The sequence below is a fragment of the Megalobrama amblycephala genome, linkage group LG13, assembly GCF_018812025.1.
Source record: "Megalobrama amblycephala isolate DHTTF-2021 linkage group LG13, ASM1881202v1, whole genome shotgun sequence".
Lineage (NCBI taxonomy): Eukaryota > Metazoa > Chordata > Actinopteri > Cypriniformes > Xenocyprididae > Megalobrama > Megalobrama amblycephala.
The window spans coordinates 8,896,551-8,919,707 of record NC_063056.1 but is presented as its reverse complement, the minus strand read 5'-3'; the positions used below and the strand labels follow the sequence as shown (position 1 = coordinate 8,919,707).

General features: G+C 42.4%; 1 protein-coding gene across 2 annotated transcripts in view; it reads left to right on the top strand.

Annotated features, from left to right (window-relative positions):
• Window positions 1-4,339: 4,339 nt before the first annotated feature.
• Window positions 4,340-23,157, top strand: part of LOC125243897 (adhesion G protein-coupled receptor E3-like) — a 51,367-nt gene continuing 32,549 nt past the window's right edge. For both annotated transcript variants that reach the window (XM_048153762.1, XM_048153761.1), the window contains exons 1-3: window positions 4,340-4,445; window positions 4,896-4,977; window positions 16,643-16,699. In XM_048153762.1, coding sequence (XP_048009719.1) covers window positions 4,959-4,977; window positions 16,643-16,699 — 76 coding nt within the window. In that variant the 5' untranslated portion in view covers window positions 4,340-4,445; window positions 4,896-4,958. The remainder of the gene's footprint in view (window positions 4,446-4,895; window positions 4,978-16,642; window positions 16,700-23,157) is intronic.

Genomic DNA, 23,157 nt, shown 5'->3' with positions numbered 1-23,157 from the left:
TCACATTTTTGTCTTTATTTTAGTCTTGTTTTAGTTGACATAAAGTCATCACATTTTTGTCAAGATTTAGTCATTACTTTAAGTCAAACTACAGTTACCAACATTCATTTTGATTGCTATTTTATAAGTAGTCTTTAGACAAAATGGTCATTATAATTTTTTCTTTTTAGACCAGTTCATTTATGCTCATGAAAAATTTGAATCAAGGTAACAGGCTGCACTGACATTGCACTTGTAGCAGTACCACTTGTGCAATTCTACATATCCCTCTTCAGTGGTTCTCAAACTTTTTAGTGTTGTACCCCCTGAGGGATTTAACATCCTTCTGCGTACCCTCTCTTTTCCACTTAGACTTAAAGGTCCCGTTCTTCGTGATCCCATGTTTCAAACTTTAGTTAGTGTGTAATGTTGTTGTTAGAGTATAAATAAAATATGTAAAATTTTAAAGCTCAAAGTTCAATGCCAATCGAGATATTTTATTTAACAGAAGTTGCCTACATCGAACGGCCAGTTTGGACTACATCCCTCTACTTCCTTCTTTAATGACGTCACTAAAACAGTTTTTTGACTAACCTCCGCCCACAGGAATACACAAGAGTTGCGTTTGTAGAGTGCGTTTGTCGCCATGTCGTCGAAACGCTGTTATTTTCATCCCGCAGTCCAATCACCGGGTCTGATTCCGGCTCAAATTGATAGGGTAAAATTAAAGACATGTTTATAATAACACTGAGCGCGTGCATCTCCACGTTATGGTAAGAGGCGTGACCTTTCCGGGCAAGGTTCGCTAAGCTGCTGTCGAATCACAACACAGGAACCGCTGGCACAATCAGAACTCGTTACGTATTTCTGAAGGAGGGACTTCATAGAACAAGGAAGTCATCCGCCCGTTTTTATGACAGTGGAAACAGCGGTATACAGATAAGTAAATTATGTGAAAACGTTTTTTTACACGCGAAACATGAACACATGTTATATTGCACACTATAAACACAATCAAAGCTTAAAAAAAAAACACGAAAAACGGGACCTTTAAGTTACACCTTTTCCATTAAGGGACAATATTTGCCCTCTTAAATCGATTTTTCCAGTGCATTTTTTTACCTTTATAAATGCCTTTATAAAATAAAAAATGCTTTAAAAAAATTTAAATAAATATACAATGATGATAAAAACGAAGTGATACTTTTAAATATTACATTAAATCCGTCAGTAGGTGGCGGTAAGTCACTGTTTTTATGAGTGAATCATCGAGTCATTCATTCTTTCAGTATCAAAGCGGCTGTATTTATGAATGGATCATTGAATCATTGACGAGTCGTTCAAGGCCGCAGATTTGTTCACGAATCACAGCTTGTGTGCTGCAGTTCTGCTGTGGCTTTTGTTGCAAAATAGAGCATAAATACTGTCACTTAAAGGGTTAGTTCACCCAAAAATGAAAATTTTGTCATTTATTACTTACCCTAATGCTGTTTCACACCCATAATACCGAATCTTCGGAACACAAATTCAGATATTTTAGTTGAAATCCGATAGCTCCGTGAGGCCTGCATAGCCAGCAATGACACTTCCTCTCCCAAGATCCATAAAGGTACTAAAAACACACCTAAATCAGTTCATGTAAGTACAGTGGTTCAATATTAATATTATAAAGCGACAAGAATATTTTTGGTGTGGCAAAAAAAAAACTAAATAACGACTTATGTAGCGATGGCCAATTTCAAAACACTGCTTCAGGAAACATTGGAGCATTATGAATCAGCGTGTCGAATCCGCTGTTCGGAGTGCCAAAGTCATGTGATTTCAGCAGTTTGGCGGTTTGACAGGCGATCCGAATCATGATTCGACACACATTTCGAAGGATGAAACTTTATGAATAACTCCAGAGCACAGATTGTAGATTGTAGATCTACACCACTTTTCAGAGTTTTTGGGAAACAGCTTGTGGTTCTATGATGATTCGTGTATGATAATTTCTGGGAAAACACAAGAGCGTAATTTCATCCTTTATGCTTTGATAATATCTGTTTAAAACTCTCTTCAATTTTATCTCCAATTCAGGTTCATAAATGCTGTGGAATTTTTTTTTTTTCTTTTTTTTTTAAAGTCATGGATCAATGCAATGGCTAATTTGTTTATTCTCTAACTGTAAAGAAAACTTGTCCTCTGAACTGGTTTGTGGATAAAAGAAATAAACTGGACTGTCAAAACTGACAATGGCTTTCATTCATAAAAGGGAGCATTCTTCTCATCATTAAAGGGTTGGCTCTCATTTACCAAAAACCTTGACATGAATTGTGACGTGTGATTATAACAGTTTCTGATTTAACTAAACCAAAAACTAGTCATACAACTATTTATAAAAAGGAAACCTACTGCAATAATGTAATTTGTCTAACAAAACATAACACAACTCAAGAGACTCACATGGAATGCAAAATATCATATTTATATTAAGAAAAAAAACATTCAAGTAAGCATAGCAATGGTTATTTCACTTTAACTTTTCATCCAGATAATTTCCACTAAGTCAAAACACACAAAAAGGTAAACAGAATTCTAGATAGATCATGTATTGTCATGAATGATGATGGTAAGAAATGGTGTGAATAAAGTCTTATCTGAGCTCCATTCAAGTTCTCACAATGTCCAATAAGTCCTCCAATAAGGTTTGGATTTTTGATGTGGAATATCTTTGTGTTTTTGGAATCAATGTTGCTCCATCTTTTTGAAACCCACAAGATTTTTTTTGGTGGAGGGTGAAAAGCATATTTTTACAGACTGAGTTCACTGTTGATCTCAGAAAGCTCCTAGAAAGGAAATTACTGTTTCTTCTGTAAGAATCATTTTTATATTTAAATAATCATATGGCAAAATATATTTTCAGAAGGGAAGGTCACAGGTTTCATAGGTGTAGGGGATTTACCTTTATAACTAAACTATTAAAATAAGTATATGAACAACTGATATCCTAAAATGGCTTGTATTTTTGTATTAAAACATGTGAATGATGGTTGATTTTTTTTTTTTTTTTGCTTTTGCTTTCGTTCAGGTTTTATTAATACATGTTTTGTTACAAAGTTATCTCTTAATAAACAGTGTGATATAAGTGGGATTGTGAAAATGTTTTTTTTTCTCCATATAATAGACTGAATCTAATTTGAGTCGTAGTTTGAAAAATGAAAATTTAAATCAAGCCATTTTCTGCAACATATCTGTATTTAAAATGTAACATACAAAAGTCTTAACTGTAGATGTATCTGTGAAATAATCAGAGAATCTGATCACAAGGTCTATGCACATGTAAGATTGAAAATATCCAAAGATATTTTAAAATGAACAAAGACATTTGCTTTACTGTTTCAACCCTCTTGCTACAAGGGCCATTTGGAAGGCACAAAGGTGCTGATAGTGATCAACCCCTATAGGCCAAAATGTATGTACATTGGGGGTCTACAAATGGTCACACCTTTAGTACAGTGGGGGAAGTTTTAATCTTCTGATTGGTCAGTTTGAATGTCTCACATTTGGGTTTTAGTCACATGGTCAAGGAAGGGATAAAAGAAGATTGTAACTATTGCTCTGTCTCTTTTTGATTCTTGGCTTTTCTTGGGCACTCTCTGGCCCTCTTTCTCTCTCTCTTTCTCTCTCTCTATCCCTCAGTTATCTTTTTTCATACATGCTGTGTACAATTAATGGTATATGATTTTATCATCTCATACATCTATTTTGTAATTATTTTAAGTGTAACCATAATCAGATATTGTCATTAAACCCTTTCAATTACAAATGATGTGCTAACTAATTTTGATTTAGTATTAACATTAATGTGCTCCCTATTGCAATACGATATTGTCACACTATAGCAACGCTCTCCCACATATTTTGCTTAACTGCGCTTATTTCCGTGGTTGGTATAAGTTGCAGTGGGTGGTAATAGACAAGAAATGTACAGTTTTCTACCATCTTACTGATAACGTTTCTTTAGTCGCTCGGCAAACCTTACAGTCTGAACCGCTGTAGGAGTTCCACCCTTACACACATTTTCTGTTTACAACACAAGTTAATTATCAGAGTTTGAGGGATGGACGAGACTTTAAATGTCCATCTTATTGAGGATGTTAAGAAGGGAATGTTGGTATTGTCCATAACGGGTCGAGCTGAGAAAAAACCTAATGATTAATTACCAGCAGCTGCCAATGTGTGTTAAATCTGAAAAATAAATAATAATAAAAAAAGACCTACACATATAGCATTGTGTGGACAAAGTCTGACAATTCAGTGTACAGTATACATTTGTAATTTGAATTTGAGAAGGAAACAGTGGATTTGTCATATTTCCTCATCAGAATGATGGACAGATAACTAATCTATAAACATCTCAACAAACACACATATCTTATTCAGTCAGTGTCGGGTGAGGATCACTGTATATCAGCTTATATCAGGTAAGATCTGTTCATAACAATCTTCATCATTCTCTTTAATCAAAAACATGTTTTGATGTTTGTGTAGTTATAATTAATTTGTGTGTAGTTATAGTTGAGCAGGACTCTTATTGTAAGTCCTTTAACATTTTTAAGGATGAAAACATTTTTTTTTTTAATAACTCCAGAGCACTTGTAGATCTACACCACTTTTCAGATCTGAAGTTTTGGGAAACAGCTTGTGATTCTATGATGATTCATATATGATAATTTCTGGGAAAACACACAAGCATCATTTCATTCTTTATTGCATTATGCTTTGATAGTATCTGTTTAAATCTCTCAGCAATTTGAACTCTAATTCAGATTCATAAATGCTTTAGAATATTTTTCATGTGTGTTTGAAACAAAGCTTTTTTTAAAGTCATGCATTAATGCAGTGGCTAATTTGTTTATTCTCTAACTGTAAAGGAAACTCGTCCTCTGAACTGGTTTGTGGATAAAAAGAAATAAACTGGACTGTCAAAACTGACAATGGCTTTCATTCATAAAGGTGAGTATTCTTCTCATCTTTAAAAGTTTGGCTCTTATTGCCCCAAAAACCTTGACATGAACTGTGGTGAATGTGATGAATGTAGTTTTCTCAGACTCAATCCAATCCAATACATTTTTAGCTATTTTTATTGACTTTTTCTTCATATTTCAGGTTTTATAAAAGCACAGACTCTCATCTCTGTTAATCAGTGTTTTTTTTTGTTTTTTGTTTTTTTTTGTTTTTTTGCTTTTGTGTCTGTTGATGTAATGACTAGTGAATTAGATCCTGTTCATCCTTCACATCACTTAATGTGCCTTCATCTGTTTGGGAGGTTGAGTAAAGTTGGTAATGTAACATATAAATGGTGCTTTTTGTGCTCTCAAGAAAGCTGCTAATTTATCTTAAAATCTTCGACGTAGGAGTCTTAGGGCCTGTTTACACCTGGTCACTTCATGCGTTTTCTCTGATCAGATAGCTGTCTGATTTATAAAAACGATTGCACGATTTTACACTTGGCCACATAAATGTGTCTTTGTAAAACGGATATAAATCCGATCTTCAATTCCCACGCTACATGCAGATTTCATGGACTCCACGTCACCGAAAGGAACAAATATGAGCTGCATTTTATTGATCATCAGCTAATACAAATTCAAAAACTGCAATAGGAGAGAGCGTGGCCACAGCACTGGTAAGATCATTTAGTCTCATTACTCTTAAAGGGTTAGTTCACCCAAAAATGAAAATTATGTCATTAATGACTCACCCTCATGTCGTTCCAAACCCGTAAGAGCTCCTTTCATCTTCGGAACACAGTTTAAGATATTTTAGATTTAGTCCGAGAGCTTTCTGTCCCTCCATTGAAAATGTATGTACGGTTCACTGTCCATGTCCAGAAAGGTGATAAACACATCATCAAAGTAGCCCATGTGACATCAGTGGGTTAGTTAGAAGTTTTTGAAGCATCTAAAATACATTTTGGTCCAAAAATAACAAAAACTACGACTTTATTCAGCATTGTATTCTCTTCCGGGTCTGTTGTTCATCCAGGTTCACGACTCGGGTTCAGTGAACCGCAGTGCACTGCTGATGTAAGACGCTGCTGACGTGTTATCTGGTGCGCCATAGTTTTGTTTACAGTCTGAGGGAGACGCACGCTGTATTCAAGCTATTTTTTAAAATGGTGCGTAAGTGTGCATGCCGCGGATGTCCTAATCGTCAAAAACAACCACGTAAAAATGCATTACCAACGCCGACAGATGAAAGGATTCAATGGAATCAATTCAATGGAAAGGATTCCGGAAGAGAATGCAATGCTGAATAAAGTCGCATTTTTTATTATTTTTTTTTACCAAAATCTATATAAGATGCTTCAAAAACTTCTAACTAACCCACTGATGTCACATGGACTACTTTGACGATGTTTTTATTACCTTTATGGACAGTATACCGTACATACATTTTCAATGGAGGGACAGAAAGCTCTCTGACTAAATCTAAAATATCTTAAACTGTGTTTCAAAGATGAACGGAGGTCTTACGGTCTTAACGACATGAAGGTGAGTCATTAATGACACAATTTTCATTTTTGGGTGAACTAACCCTTTAATGAAGATGATTGTGTTTTGAGCGCCTGCGACTTACTTTCAGTTTGAATAGATTGCTGAATAGATACACAGCTGCTCATCTGCAGTGATGCGTACTGCAGTAGCGCTGTAATATCTGGCTGTAACATGTTATTTAGCCTAAAACACATGCTCACAAGTTTATTTTTTAGTATTTTTGGGAGGAGTTCAATTTACATATGTGGTTTCAACAACAAGATGCATTTATACATGTACAGGTTTGACTGGAATGTGTCCCAGACCACCTCCTAAACTGGTTTGAGTGATCAGCTTTATATCGGTCTCGAATGCGTTTCGGAGGACATTTACACCTGGCCTTTTCACGATCGGATAGCCGCTGAATGAGGCCGCTGGAGCGATTGAGCAACACACGAGCAGCGGAACTTTTATTATGCCACAGTCGCTGGCGCCGCTTCCGCTTTTCCGGTCATGAGTATGAGGCAGAGGTCGCGTTAACCGAAAATTGTCCGTCATTGACGGATTTTTTTTTATCAATGACGGAAAAATCTGAAGGCCGTCCGTCACGTTGACAGATTACACTGAGGGTGATCTATTGTAAATTGTAACTGTAATTCCCACCCCTGTCCAGTTGGTGGCGAGTGCGCTCCAATGTAGCAGCAGAGCACTGGATCCAGAACAAAAATTAAAGTGGCACGAATCTTTTGCTATGCATTTAATAACGCACAGGCGAGTACCCGTAAGCTATCTATCACGCCACATTAAAGAGCGCCAAAACGGTATTTATTGCTTGAATTTCTTAATGAAATGGACAGAATTTGAAATCTGAGACTTTGTTTCATATCAAAAGCAACCCCATGCTTTCAGCCTATTGCGATTTATTGGATGGGAGGCGCACTATGTACTGTTTATTCATCAACTGAAAACAGAATATAGCCTACCAAAAGATCGACTGGGATTTACGAATCGATATTGATCTTATGAATGTGCCCAAAACAGCAAGGAGACATTTTAATTGTTTCTCAATAAAGTAATGTTTTCTGAATTAGTGTCGGCGGCAAAGATGTAGTTGACATTACTGACTCTCCTCATCTCCTCATGGACGCGCTAGAGAGAGAATGCACAATTCATTCGGTTTAGTCTGCATAATCAGAGTAGTCTATTTCTTTTCGCTTTTAATTATTTTGTTTTCGTTAAAGTAGATTTTTAAAGCTTTCTATAGATATATTTCTCATGTCTGTGAGGCAAGCAGCCGCTGAGTTTCGGTTCATTTAGCCTATAAGTCGCGCTCCAGTTCATGTGCCAGTGATCGCGCCCGCGCCTCCATGTCACGATTAAATTGCCTGCTATATTTGCTTCTTATTTATTACATCCAGGCAGTTGGTTGATGAAACATTGATTAAAATTAAGATACAATTTTTACAAAACGAAATTTACTTTAAAGAAAGGCTTTCTACAAAACAAAACTTAATGAAGTGGTCAAAATCATGTCTGACTCACTCCATGTCTCACGATATATTGCGCATCTTATGATGCATCTTACTCGTGCTGTTCACTTTTCATAATCAAATAGATGAATTTAAAACATAACATAGGACTATTTAAACATAAATATGAAACTATGTTTTCTTTAATGGCTACAACACGTAGCGTACAGTACAGTACAGAGAAATTTAATGTTAAAGTAAAAGTTACGCAGTCTAATCTGTTAATCTGTTCTTCAAAATAAACGGATAAGCCTATATCGTCCTGTAGGTTCATAATTAAAAATGAAAATGTGAACAAAAATAAAAGCAATTAAATGTGTTATTATAATTAAAATATGAAAATGATTATGATGGAATTTTTACGACCCTGTCCGTCAAAATGACGGACAATGTTAAAGTCTAGCGCAACCTCTGGTATGAGGTAACGCAGCTCTGTTTATCATATTAGATACATTTGTGTGTGTTGAAAATGATGTTATAACGTTACTCTCACCGGCTGCTGTGAGACACTGTTACTGCAGTAAGATAGATCGATTTGAGAATATCATATTAAATGCTGGATGGCTTGTGTTGATGAATGGCATGCAATTAATTTTAAGATGTATTGTATGATGGAGAAAATTATGTATTACTGTTAAAAAAAAATCAAGCTGCATCTGATTATGCTATGTTAGCTACTTGACAACTCCTCACACTTCCCGGAGCCTTGGTTAAAATTGCAATTTTCTCACGATTTACAAAAAGTTGGAAACATTTGGGATATTGTAAGTACTCAAGTGAACAAAATATATAACACTGGCCTAGTGGTTTTTGGGATATTTTACTGCAAAAATATTACACATTGCACCTTTAATGTCTGTGTGAACCGGAAGTTGCAAACAACTTTTTTCCAGTGTTATGATGTATTTACAAGTTAAACGGAATATTGAATAGAGGGCAGGGTTTTACTTTAGCGCTCCTCCTCTCCATCTCTCACTCATAGCAGACTAACGGTTGCAGGGGAGTGGTTTATGTGTTTTCAACCCAAGCCGTCAAACTGACGTCATCAGAGAAGGGGCACCATTGCAGAGGGGAGGAGCATTTTCAGATTTTGATTAAATATTACAAAGCCAAACAATTTTTTTGTGTGGATTGACTTGCATGGATGAATTGTTCACCACAAAACTAGCAATTTGATCTAACAAAATAAATAAGGCCAATTTTGATTTCATGTGTACTTTAATGTGACACAGTAACACCAGTGACACAATGAATCATGTACATAAGACCAAAGATCCTTATTCTTCAACTATAATTAAGTAGATGGGACTAAATTTTTACATTTGGTATACAATCAAAGACTTATCATTGACACTTAGTGAAAGCAGTAAAAGATCATAAACAACATTTTAAAATGTCTGTAAAATACGCTGTCTGTAAAGTCGCTGCTTCTCAGCTGCACTCACTTTAGCCAAATACCCTGAATTTAGCCATAACTGCCCAAAGGAGGATTAACAATGAGAAAGAAAAGTTAGAAACATGTAATCTTAGTGCTATTTTAAGCAAAAGAACAAAATGAATAGCTTTGAATAAAGCTGATCTATCTCTTTTCAGTTAACAGAAATTTGAATTAGAAAATCATAATTTCGTATGAAGCTTTTAGTTGAAGTCACTGGTATGACCTACTTTATTGTTAGAGATAGTGGACTTTCCATTGGCCTTTCTTCATTGATCTTCAGGAAATAGGAAAAAGGAAGTCAAATGATGTCATCAGTGTGATTTTTTTTTTTTTATTTCAAAATAAGAGATTTTTGTTAAAGGTAACACCAGTGACACAACTCCAGGGGACCACTACTTTCATTAACCCTTGTGTATTGTTCAAATTTACTACCCTTTCGTTATGTTCGTGGATGAAAACATCCACTAAATTAAACTGCTGTAAAAATTTATCAGATAAATATTTTTTTCAATTTTTTTTGCATAAATCTGTTAATCAACCTCAGTCCTGATCAAAACTACTAAATGTTTTAAAAAAATCCAGGATTTTTAGTCTTTTATTGCCAAGTTTATAAATGATGTCACTGATTTTTGGAAAAAACACAAAATGACTTATTTTCAATATAAAAAGTGATTGTGGACTGGATTTTTTTAACCTTTTATCACAGTCTTGGACATGTGAAAGATTACATTGGTTTTAATGCATTGTTAGTTTTTGTGCAGCATCAGATTTTAATTTTTTCTCCCTCATTTAGTGTTCGTGGCTGTTTTTGCCCTATTGACTTCCATTATAATGACATTTTTTGATTGCAAAGCCATGACACCATATAATCATGCATTCTTGATTGATGGTGGTTTTCCCTGTTGGGAAGAGGTAAAATTTGTAATTTTTACAGTTGATCACCAGGTGCCACCATCAAACCTTTAGATAGACCTGTGCAAAAAAAAGCTTGGTTTCTGGTTTTATATGGAGTTATATGGAGTATAACTGCATATTATAGTGTGTGTGTGTGTGTGAGAGTGAGACCTTTGCGCACTTACCTAGATGCGTCTGAGAAAATCAAAATATGCACCTCAACTCTCAGAACTACATGGAGTAAACAAAAACAAAGTAAATGTATTTATGCACCTGCTGCCTTTTGATGGTGAGAAGTACGGACGGCCTTTGTGTGAAATGCTTGTCTTTTCTTGATGGTAAAGCCAGTTTAAAACCATAAAATCCTTCAGTGATACACTTTTCCATTTTTTTTTTGTAAAAAATCTACTCTGCATCAGATTTATGAACATAATTTATTATGAACCAAAGTGCAACAACTTTACTTTCTCATTGTGCGGCGTCCATGGAGGTTGGTCATGCTAACAATGAGGTCAGTCATCTCCTCCGTAAAAAACAGATTGAACACAGAATCCACATTCTGGACCCTTGCGATGGCATAAAGGCAGGAAAAAACCAAGCCGACGGTTGGCCGTCGGGCAGTTTTTGTCCCTCAGCCAACTAAGTTTTCTCAGATGGTCCTCTTCGGGCCATCTGATCATTCTGATTGGCTGTTCAGCTACTGCCACCTGCTGGTAAGGAAAGGCATTTCATCTTATGCAGGTGCAGAACGGACGTGCTACTTGGCCGTCGGCTGTCGAGCGTCGGTTTGGTGTGTCTGGGCAACTTTGGACCCAGACCCTGCCGACGTGAGCCAACCCCGCAGTCTGCTTTCGTCGCCACTAGTTCGTCGGCATCGGCTTGGTGTGTTCCTGCCTTAATGCGTCGGCCCTTGAGTCACACCTCTGGCAGGCTGAAGAAAGAGAGTTGTCTCCATGTAGGTGGAAAACGTACTCGGTTACTAACGTAACCTCGGTTCCCTGAGATACGGAACGAGTACTGCGTATGGGGAAAAGTCTCCCTTTTTCCCCGTCACTGAAGCCTTTTTCAATAACACAGTGTAACTGCATCGTCATTGGTTCACTCATAGACAAGTTGTTGAACCAATGACGGCGCGGCATAGCTGCGCGACCTATGGCGAAAGAGCGCGCGAACTTTCCCGCCGAAATGGGCGGGGTAAAGGGCTATATAAGCAGGCGTTTCGCCATAGGATTTCAGGCCAATCGACTGAAGCGACGACACTGAAGCCGCAGCCTCGTGGCACGGCAAGTAACGCAGTACTCGTTCCGTATCTCAGGGAACCGAGGTTACGTTAGTAACCGAGTACGTTCCCTTTCGATACTTCACTCGTACTGCGTATGGGGAACGAATTCAACCGAGCCGTGCCACGGCAGGGAACGACATAACTTGTTTTGGACACCGAGAGGGGACCAAGAGAGCAAGTAAGAAGGCAAAGCCGTCGTAAACCCTTGTTACACTACAAGAGGAGATGACTCCTGATCGGCGAGAGGTGGAACTCGAAGAGGCCGCTTGGTTAGACCGAGAGGACCCGGGCTTGTAAGGCCGGAACGTCCAGATGATAAAATCTGACAAAAGTGGACGGCGAGGACCAGCCGGCCGCCTCACAGATGTCTTTAATGGAAACTCCATTAGACCAGGCCCAGGAGGAAGCCATTCCTCTAGTGGAATGGGCCCTAACTCCTAAGGGGCATTGAATGTCCAGGGAGGAGTAACAGAGATTAATCGCGTCGACTATCCAACGCGAGAGACGTTGCTTTGAGACCGAAGACCCTTTGGTGCGGCCACCAAAACAGACAAAGAGCTGATCTGATTGCCTGAAAGGCTGTGATCGCTCTACATAGGTCCTCAATGCCCTGACAGGGCAGAGTAACTTCAGCTCCTGTTCATCCGCGGAGGGAGGAAGAGCAGAGAGCGAAATGACCTGAGCTCTAAACGGAGTAGAGAGCACCTTGGGGACGTAGCCATGCCTAGGTTTCAGCACGACCTTAGAGTCATTAGGTCCAAATTCGAGGCACGCAGGGCTCACAGAGAGGGCCTGCAAATCGCCAACACGCTTGACCGATGCTAGTGCAAGTAGCAGAGCGGTTTTCAGGGTTAAAGGCCTGAGGTCAGCTGAACTCAGCGGCTCGAAGGGGTTTCCTTTGAGAGCCCTAAGGACCAAAGAAAGGTCCCAAGTGGGAACAGTAAGGGGACAAGGAGGATTTAATCGCCTCGAACCCCTTAAGAAATGAACCACAAGGTTGTTCCGACCCATTGACTGGCCAGCGATAGGAGCATGAAACGCTGAGATGGCTGCTACGTATACTTTGAGCGTTGAAGGGGCGCGCCCCAGATCCAAACGCTCTTGGAGGAAGGACAGTATCGGTGATACGTCACACTCCACGGGGTCTATGTTGCGTGTGGAACACCAATCAACAAAGACCGACCATTTCTGGGCGTAGAGGCGTCTTGTGGACGGGGCTCTCGCCTGAGATATGGTCTCTAGTACGTCCCTGGGAAGGTCAGTTGGCTCCCATCGAGGGACCAGAGGTGTAGAGCCCAGAGCTCTGGCTGGGGGTGCCAGATTGTTTTGTTCGCCTGAGAGAGGAGGTCCCGTCTCAGGGGAATGGGCCACGGGGCTTCCGTGGAGAGCCTGAACAGCTCTGAGGACCAAGTCTGGCTCCTCCAGAGCGGGGCCACTAGAAGGACTCTGTGTCTGTCTTCCCTGACTCGCCTGATGACCTGCGGGATCAGTGCGATTGGGGGAAATGCGTAAAGGAGTGTGCTGGGCCAGGTGTGGGCCAGCGCATCGACTTCCTTTGAGAAATATGTTGGGCAATGAGAGTTGTCTTCTGAGGCGAAGAGGTCTATCTCTGCTCTCCCGAAGAGCTCCCAAATCTTGAAAACCATCTGGGGATGGAGCATCCACTCGTCTGAGGGGACGTTGCTCCATGATAGCATGTCTGCACCCAGGTTGGTTTTGCCAGGTATATGAGTCGCCCTGAGCGACCGAAGCCTTGGTATTGACCACTCCAGAAGACGTTTCGCCAGAGCGCATAGACGGCTGGACGAAAGACCGCCCTGGTGATTTATGTATGACACCACGGTCATGCTGTCCGATTGGACTAAGACGTGGCGTCCCGTCAAGTGAACCTGAAACGCTTGCAGGGCTTTCATCACTGCCAACATTTCGAGGCAGTTGATATGGAGATGGCTCTCTTCGTGGGACCACGAACCGAAGGCCGGTCTGCCCTCGCACAGAGCCCCCCAACCTGAGTTGGATGCGTCCGTCGAGAGCAACGTCCTACGTGACACCGCCTGTAGAGGTACCCCAAGACTGAACCAAGCAGGGTTCATCCAAGGTTTCAGGGCTAAAAGACAGGCCCGATTGACCTTGAGACATAAGCGGCCGTGCCGCCAGGCATGTGGGGGGACCTGGGATTTCAGCCAGAACTGTAGCGGCCGCATCCGAAGAAGGCCAAGCTGCAGAACTGGGGAGGCGGAAGCCATCAGCCCTAAGAGCCTCTGGAAGAGCTTCAGAGGAAGATAGGCTTTGTTCCTGACGGAAGCCGCGAGCTGCTGAATCGCCAGGGCGCGCTCTGGCGAGACTACTGCCGTCATGCGGACTGAGTCGAAAACTGCCCCCAGAAATGAAATGTATTGGCTGGGGAGCAGTGAGCTCTTGGCTAGGTTGACCCTGAGACCCAGGCATTGGAGATGGCTGAGGAGCATGGATCTGTGGTGTTCCAGCTCGACTCGCGAATGGGCCAAAATGAGCCAATCGTCGAGGTAATTCAGAACCCGGATTCCCATCTGTCTCAGAGGGGAAAGCGCTGCGTTCATGCACTTGGTAAAAGTGCGAGGAGCCAGGGACAGCCCGAAGGGCAGGACTGTATATTGGTATGCCACCCCTCGAACGCGAATCTCAAGAATCGTCTGTGAAGGGAGGCTATCTGGATGTGAAAATATGCATCTTTCAGATCCAGCGAGCAGAACCAGTCCTCGTGACAAATTTGTGCGAGGATCTGCTTCAGCGTCAGCATTTTGAATTTCCGTCTCATGAGGGAGCGATTCAAAAGTCTGAGATCTAGGATGGGCATGAGGCCGGCATCCTTTTTGGGGACCAGAAAGTAACGGCTGTAAAAGCCTGACTCGCTCTCTGAAGGGGGAACTATTTCTATAGCCCCTTTCTTCAGTAAGGTCATGACCTCGGCCCGGAGGACGGGAGCGTCGTCCGGGTTCACCAAGGTTTGAAGCACCCCTCCGAAGCGAGGGGGCCGTCGTGCAAACTGGAGCGAGTAGCCCTGCTTTATGATCCCGAGGATCCAGCTTGACACGTCGGGGATGGCCTGCCAGGCCTCGGCCCGAGTGACAAGGGGTTGAATGATGTTGGATGACAGGCCGCCGGGTAGGGGGCCGTACACCGAAGGAGGTGGAAGAGGAAATTTGCTCTCTTTTAGAGGAAGCAAAATAGTGTTCGCCGTGAAAACAGCGTTTTGTTTGGGCGCAACATGTGTGGGCCCAGCTACAACACAGAGCATTTCTCCCACGCCCGGAATTAAACGAGGCGGAGGGGAGACTGCACGAGGCAGCTTTTGGGGTGGTCCGGTCGCAACGGGACATTCCCCAACCCTCTTCCTTCCTGCTGGATCAGGACGTCTTCGGAGTCACCGGGTCCAGCACAATCTTGGGCCGGGGTCCCTGGCGTCTCGGGAAGGAGGATTGGCGCTTAGCAGGGCGAGGGCGCTGACGATGCTCCTTAGGCGGCGCTGCTTGAGAGGTGGATGGGGCAGGTTTGGTCTGCTGAGCCGGCACAGTCCTGGGGCGGCTAGGAGCAGACGCAGAGCTGGAGCGCTTGGGCAGAAAGTGTCTCATGGCCTGAGGAAACGCTCTTTTCGAGCGGCAATAAGCCGCGGGAAAGCTCTCAAGGGGCGCACCGGATGGCGGCAGGAGACACGCTGAGAAGGCGGCCGGAAGCGGGAGCGGGAGGCGGGCGTCTCGAGGATGGCGCTCGGAGCGGCAGTCAGCGAGGGCGCCGGCGCTGTCTCCGACCGGCGAGTTCAGCTGGGTCCGCTGCGGGGCCTCTTCAGACGGCGGCGGGAGCTTCTCGAAGGCGGCGAGCTTCCTCAGGCTTCAGGCGGAGATCAGCGAGGAGATGCGTTGTCGTCGCTGAAGGAGAAAGGACTGAAATCCTATGGCGTAACGCCTGCTTATATAGCCCTTTACCCCGCCCATTTCGGCTGGAAAGTTCGCGTGCTCTCTCGCCATAGGTCGCGCAGCTATGCCGCGCCGTCATTGGTTCGACAACTTGTCTATGAGTGAACCAATGACGATGCAGTTACACTGCGTTATTGAAAAAGGCTTCAGTGACGGGGAAAAAGGGAGACTTTTCCCCATACGCAGTACGAGTGAAGTATCGAAAGGGAACCACACTTCGCCGTTTCTCCCAATCCACCCAGATCAAGGATCCTCTGAATCCTCCTCGCCTTCAGTGGTAGCTGGAGAGGATGATGAGTGTGCCACAACAAAATCAGGATCTGACTCTCCTGAGTCTGTGGTGTCAGTGGGAGAAGACAATACATCCTGCAGCTCGCTGGAGGGGTCAGGCTGCATAATCATTTCTAAAACTTCGGTACAAGTCAAGCCCTTTCTCATGTTGCTTGCTGCTCTTCTCACCATCAAAAGACCAGCAGGATGGCATGCAAGTGTTTAAATCCACTTACCTTGTTTTTGTTTAGCCTGTACTTCTCACCATCAAAAGTCAGCAGGTGCATAAATACACTTACTTTGTTTTTGTTTACTCCATGTAGTTGAGGTGCATATTTTGATTTTCTCAGATACACCACAGTAAGTTCTCCCACTCTCTCCCACTCTCTCTCTCTCACACACACACTATAATATGCTGTTATACTCCATAAAACTAAGCTTTATTTTGCACAGGCCTATCTAAAGGGTTAATGGTGCCCAAATTAAGACTCAAAAACACCCCATAGTGGATGACACATTCAGGTCAAATAATGATTATTGCTTGTCTGGGTCATCACTGTCTTTCTTCAGTGGAAGAATATCCTGACAGATCCTTTTTTTTTTTTTTTTTTTAATGCAATAAATGTTTTTTTTTTTTCTGTGTGAAAGAAAAAGTCATACTGGTTTTGAATGATATGATGACAGAATTTTCATTTTAGGTGAACTGTTATTTTAATTGCAAGCTTATATTTATATGTGTTTATATATGCTCATTTGTATTCATTATTATTTTTTAGATGTCTTAAGACTTATCTTGGCCATTTCAACTGTGACACCGGTGACGACTGCAACTGGTAATGTACTCTGCTGTTGGCTGATTTTTTTTATGGATTCATGTCTGTAGCTTTAGAGGTGAAACGATTCACTCATTTTCTCAAGGTTTCTGCGCTACTTATCATCCTTCACAGGATTGCACCGCGCTCTGTTACATCTGTATCTCTCACTGACACTTTTCTTATAGCACCTGATCTTTTCTCAGTACAAACACTGACTGTCACTGAGGGAATGACAGCTCTCCGTCTCTCTCACAATAGCACTAGTTTAGACTCAGACCCGATTAAACCACTGAAACAGTGTGGGTGAGGACACTACTGGAATAAAACACTTTTGCTGCCTGGAAACTTCACCTTCACATATTTTCTGTAAAAAAATAAAATAATAATAATGCCGTTTTATAGTGAAATCATTTGGCAAACATTAAACTTTTTTTCTTTATTTGCATATGAAACACTGAGGAAATTGAATCTCAAATTATGTTACTTTAATTTATTTTATTAAAGTTTTGTGACCCAGGATTCCTGTTGAAAACCTGGAAAGTTATAAAATTTTGAAATGGTCCTTTCTAGACCAAGATAATGGAGATAAATAAATTCTTTAATAATAATAATAATAATAATGGCGACACTTTACAACAAGGGCACGTGATTAATTATGTACTAATACCTGAATTAATACTTAATTCAACATGACGTAATAATTACTGAAAGCATGAACTAATCATAAACCTATTGTTACGGATCCCTTGTTTCCCTGGACTCCTTTTCCCAGAATCCTCCTGTTTCTTCACCTGCACTCACTTCCCTCGTCAGCTCCCCATCGTCACTCATCACCAGCACCTGGACTCTATTGTTAGCACTCCCTTTATATTGCACTCACTCCCTTCACTCCTCGTCCGTCTTGAATGTTGTATAGAGCGTATGTTTGGTTCTCCTTGCCTTTTGTTCAGTAAAGATTACGTGTGATTGTGGAAATCCGTATCTGCCTCTTCTCTACACCAGCATACCATAACAGAAAGACGGACCCAAAAACGACCGGATTTTCCACAAGGGAAAAAAAAAAAAAAAACAAAAAAAAAAAATAATGGAGACTTACACCGGCTCCCTGGATCCAGCTCCTCCAACGCCTCTCACCCTGACAGCCAGCGATCGCCTTATCGGGCTCCTGCAGGTAGGTCGTTCGCTGGAGAGATATGTGGAGGAGTTCGTTGAGCTCGCTTATTTGTCTGACTGGCCTGAAGCAGTTTTGATCTCCCTGTTTCTGGATGGACTAGATGATGACACCATCCGTTTTAGTGAACCCGATTATCGTTTCTCCTTAAGCGAAACCATAAATTCCATTTTATGGTTAAATGATTCCAAATTTATCGTGGATTGGGTTCAGGATGGGTGTCTGTCTCTAGTCCATCCAGAGACACGGTTGGCCGGGCCAGTCAGTCAACCTCCGGCTTCCTCCGCATACCTTTCCTGCGAACTCCCTGCCTGCCCCATGCTGGACCCACAGTCCTCTACTGGGCCCAGTAAGCGGAGGAGGAGGAAGAAAGCGGCTCCAGTCTCTTCAGAGCCCGCTCCAGTATCTCCAGAGCACGCTCCAGTATCTCCAGAGCCCGCTCCAGTATCCCCAGAGCCAGCTCCAGTATCTCCAGAGCCCGCTCCAGTCTCTCCAGAGCCTGCCGCTCCATCCCTGTGCGAGCTGCCAGATGATGCGGCCTGGCTAATAGACTTTTTCTCTGAGCCAAGTTCTCCAGTCTCCGCAGAGCCAAGTTCTCCAGTCTCCGCAGAGCCAAGTTCTCCAGTCTCCGCAGAGCCAAGTTCTCCAGTCTCCGCAGAGCCAAGTTCTCCAGTCTCCGCAGAGCCAAGTTCTCCAGTCTCCGCAGAGCCAAGTTCTCCAGTCTCCGCAGAGCCAAGTTCTCCAGTCTCCGCAGAGCCAAGTTCTCCAGTCTCCGCAGAGCCAAGTTCTCCAGTCTCCGCCGCCGAGCAAGCAGCGCCAGTCTCCGCCGCCGAGCAAGCAGCGCCAGTCTCCGCCGCCGAGCAAGCAGCGCCAGTCTCCGCCGCCGAGCAAGCAGCGCCAGTCTCCGCCGCCGAGCAAGCAGCGCCAGTCTCCGCCGCCGAGCAAGCAGCGCCAGTCTCCGCCGCCGAGCAAGCAGCGCCAGTCTCCGCCGCCGAGCAAGCAGCGCCAGTCTCCGCCGCCGAGCAAGCAGCGCCAGTCTCCGCCTCCGAGCCCTCAGCTCCAGCCGCCGCCGAGCCCTCAGCTCCAGCCGCCGCCGAGCCAGCCGCTCCTACTATGAACTGTGTGTTTGTATCCTCCAACCCAAAGACTGTTTTCCCTCCCTGCCTCCCTCTCCCGCCTCCTTCCATTTGTCTCTACACGTCACCTCCACCTCAAGCCCCCTCGCCCAGATCTCCACCTCGGACCTCTGGGCGATTACCTACACCCTGGCTCCAACCTCCCTCGTCTCCACCGTTGCCCATCAGTCCTCCAGCCTCACAAGTCTCCATCCTGCCCCCGTTCACACCTTGGTCCCTCGTCAGCCTGCCCTCCCCTCTGGACTGCACTCCTCCGTCTCCGCTCCGTCCCTCCGTCCCTCGTTTCCAGTTGGCTTCCTCACTCCCCCTGGTGTTCACTCTGTTGTCTGTCGTCTGTGTTCAACTGCGGCCTTCTGGAGCCCCGGCTGCGCTTCGGTCGGTGGAGCCGCTGGTTCCGCCATCTCCCGCCGGTCCTTCAGCGCCGCCTGGGCTCGGCGACAATTCGGCTTCGGCTCCTGACCCGCAATGGCCGCCCTCGGCTCCTGACCCGCCATGGCTGCCCACGGCTCCTGACCCGCCATGGCTGCCCACGGCTCCTGACCCGCCATGGCTGCCCACGGCTCCTGACCCGCCATGGTTCTTGGACCTGCCCTGGAGACCTCCACTCCAGTCTACTCCTCCCCCTGCTCCGGTTTGAGGTCTCCAGGGCGCCCGCCCCCCTCCCGGTTGTTACATCTACGGCGCGAGGACGCGCCTACCGGGAGGGGGAGGTACTGTTACGGATCCCTTGTTTCCCTGGACTCCTTTTCCCAGAATCCTCCTGTTTCTTCACCTGCACTCACTTCCCTCGTCAGCTCCCCATCGTCACTCATCACCAGCACCTGGACTCTATTGTTAGCACTCCCTTTATATTGCACTCACTCCCTTCACTCCTCGTCCGTCTTGAATGTTGTATAGAGCGTATGTTTGGTTCTCCTTGCCTTTTGTTCAGTAAAGATTACGTGTGATTGTGGAAATCCGTATCTGCCTCTTCTCTACACCAGCATACCATAACACCTATGAAGAGTTATCATTAATTATGACTGGAGTCATTATGGACATGAATAAAGGCAGCCTTAACTACATGTTAGTACATGTTTGATAGGTAATGCGTTAATTAACATTTATGGATAAACCCAATCAAACAGCCTCTTTAAGAATGAATAAAAAGTACTCTGACTTTAAAACAAATTTAAATAATATTATCAATTTAAAATTTCGACTGCAGCTTTGTCATAAACATTATGATGTTAGTGTATGGATAGTTAATAATGAGTTAATTATGATGGGTCCTCTCAAGTAAAGTCATGACAAAATAATGCATTAACAAGCCATGAGGTAAGGGTGATTAATCATGTGTTAGTAATGATGTGCCCCTCAGAGTAAAGTCATGACACAATGACCACTAACAAAACATTAAATAAAATATGATTAAACATGCTCTGAGAGTGCCATTCTTATTCCTTTACACCACTACAAAAATAAATAAATAAAATAAAAGATAAAGATAAAGGTTATATGTAGTTTTTCTATTATTTGTTTACATCAATAAACATATATATGGACAAATGAAAAGAAATCCCAAACATACCTGTAAAGACACACATAAGGTACATTTACATGTACAATATAGAGTGCGTTAATAAGCTAATGCTAATCGAAGCATATACAATTAAACAACAAAACAATACAGTTAATTACTGTACATACTGTAGTCCCAGGAAGAAAAGTAGCTATGACTAAACAAAAACGAACAATAAAAATAAGAAAATGGTTTAGATCAAATCAAAGTTATTAGTGGTAGTTATTAGTCTGTTTTCCACATGTGATTAGACAGATTTATGTAATTAATGACAAAATCATGCACCATTCTAATTATTTGTCACAAAGCTGCAGATTATGGCATTATGATATTACAGTTTAAATTTTGACACTATTTGTTCACATTTAATTCAAAGTTTGCTGCTTTAAGCAGTTTGTATTGTATAAAGCACTATAGAAATAAAAGTGACTGAATTAATGTGACACATAATTAAAATGGTGCATGATTTTGTCATTAATTACATAGATCCTTCTAATCAAATGTGGAAAACAGACTAATAACTACCACTAATAATTTGATCTAAACCATTTTCTGATTTTTATTGTTTGTTTTTGACCACAGCGTGTAGGGTTTGTTTCTGGTGGGACACTCATTAGTGGCGCACTCTAGCTCGCTCGAAGCATTAGTTGTGTTGCTACGTTATAGCTGACATTATAATCTAATAAATGTTGGTTGCTTTGCTAAACCGAATTGATCATTAAAGTCATGTTTGCACGTGTGTTGTGTTGGGATTTCAGAAAATTATGTTCAGTAATTAACTATATTGTTTTGTTGTTTAATTATGCTTTGATTAGCATTAGCTGCGCCCTATATGTAAACGTGCCTTATGTGTGTCTTTACATGTTTTGGATTTCTTTTCATTTGTCCGTATATGTTTATTAATAAATGATAAAAGAACTACAAATGACCTTTTTCTTTGTTCTTTGTACTGTACCACTAATTGGATAAGAATGGCACACATAGTATGTATAATCATATTTCAGTGCTTTCCACAGGTTTGAAATATACTTGCGGTTAGGGTTGCCAACTTTGTCACTATGAAATGAGGGACAAAAGGTGGGCTGGTTTTGTGCGAAAATACAGTGTATGATTTTTAGCCATTTGTCATAATGATAGCTAATTTAAAGGAATAGTTCACCCAAAAATGAAAATTCTGTCATCGTTTACTCACCCTCAAGTTGTTCCAAACCTGTATGAGTTTCTTTGTTCTGCTGAACACAAAGGAAGATATTTGGAAGAATGTTTGTAACCAAACAGATCTCGGTCCCCATTGACTTCCATAGTATATATTTTTTCCTATATGGAAGTCAATGGGGACCAAGATCTGTTTGATTACAAACATTCTTCCAAATATCTTCCTTTGTGTTCAGCAGAACAAAGAAACTCATACAGACTGAGACAAAACACTTGTGACTCCTGCACTGTAGGTTAGAAAAATTCATGTTAATCTTGCATGTGACAAACTAAAAATAACATAGCTTATTTTGCATATATTGCTTGCACCTTTAGCTAGTGTGGCCTTCTTGTGCATTTCTGTGGAAGCATGTTCAGTCAAGTCATTCTCACCTCCATGGGCAACTGAAAATTCCCTGCGACATAAACTACAGAAGGCTTTTGTTGAGTCACCGCTGACGGGCTTAATCCATATATTTTTTACTTCCCAATTTTTATTGTAGCTGCACAGTCTTTTCTTTTTTTGCAGGTTTATCCATATTTGCAGTTTTACCCACATGCCAAATCGATTATCGACTTTGTGTGTGTGTGTGTGTGTGTGTGTGTGTGTGTGTGTGTGTGTGTGTGTGTGGAGGAATTGGCGCATACAACGTATACTGATGCGCGTGAGAGGAGGGGGGCTGTGATTGGATGATGATGATAGGTCAGGTGTGAGGTGTCCTGTGTGTGTAGGCTTGTTCGACCTGATGCAGCGCCGCAAAGACCGATCGGCGGCTGACTTGAAGCAGTGCATGCCGGTAAGAAATGTTGTCCGACTTGAGACAGCGCTGACGTCATGTGACTGTGACGTGTGGCTTTAAAGTACCGCGAGAGCGATTCGAGATCAGCCGCCTGAGGCAGCCAGAGCAGTTTCTCAAGAGGAGCTGCACGAGCGCTGATGACGATACAGCTGTTTCATGATTGGCCGGATTCACCGCATGACAACGATCACGTGTGTTTCATGTTTATTGTCACGCCTTCAGCTCCACTAATGCTCAAAAATGTGTATTTATAACAGTTAAAGCTCTTTTCATGTAGTCGCGATGTTGTATTGTGTCATGTTTATCAAAATAAAACGGATAAAAAACAAAGACCCCACTACATTGTTATTTAAATAACATATGCTTATGTTGAACTTTATTCTTGTAAAAACAGACGCTGTAAGCAGTACATAAAGTTTTGAATGAAAAGGTCTCTGAAACATCAGTGTATTAGTCAAATATTGCATTTATTTCACTTCAGCTGTGATAAAGTATGCAAACCGATGCAAACGCAGCGCGAGCGTCACTACGGGAAGCAGAAAGTGTCCGACTTCACGTCTCCGTTTTCAGCTCCTCCCCGCCTGCACGCGGCTAATCTCGCCGATCGGTTACAT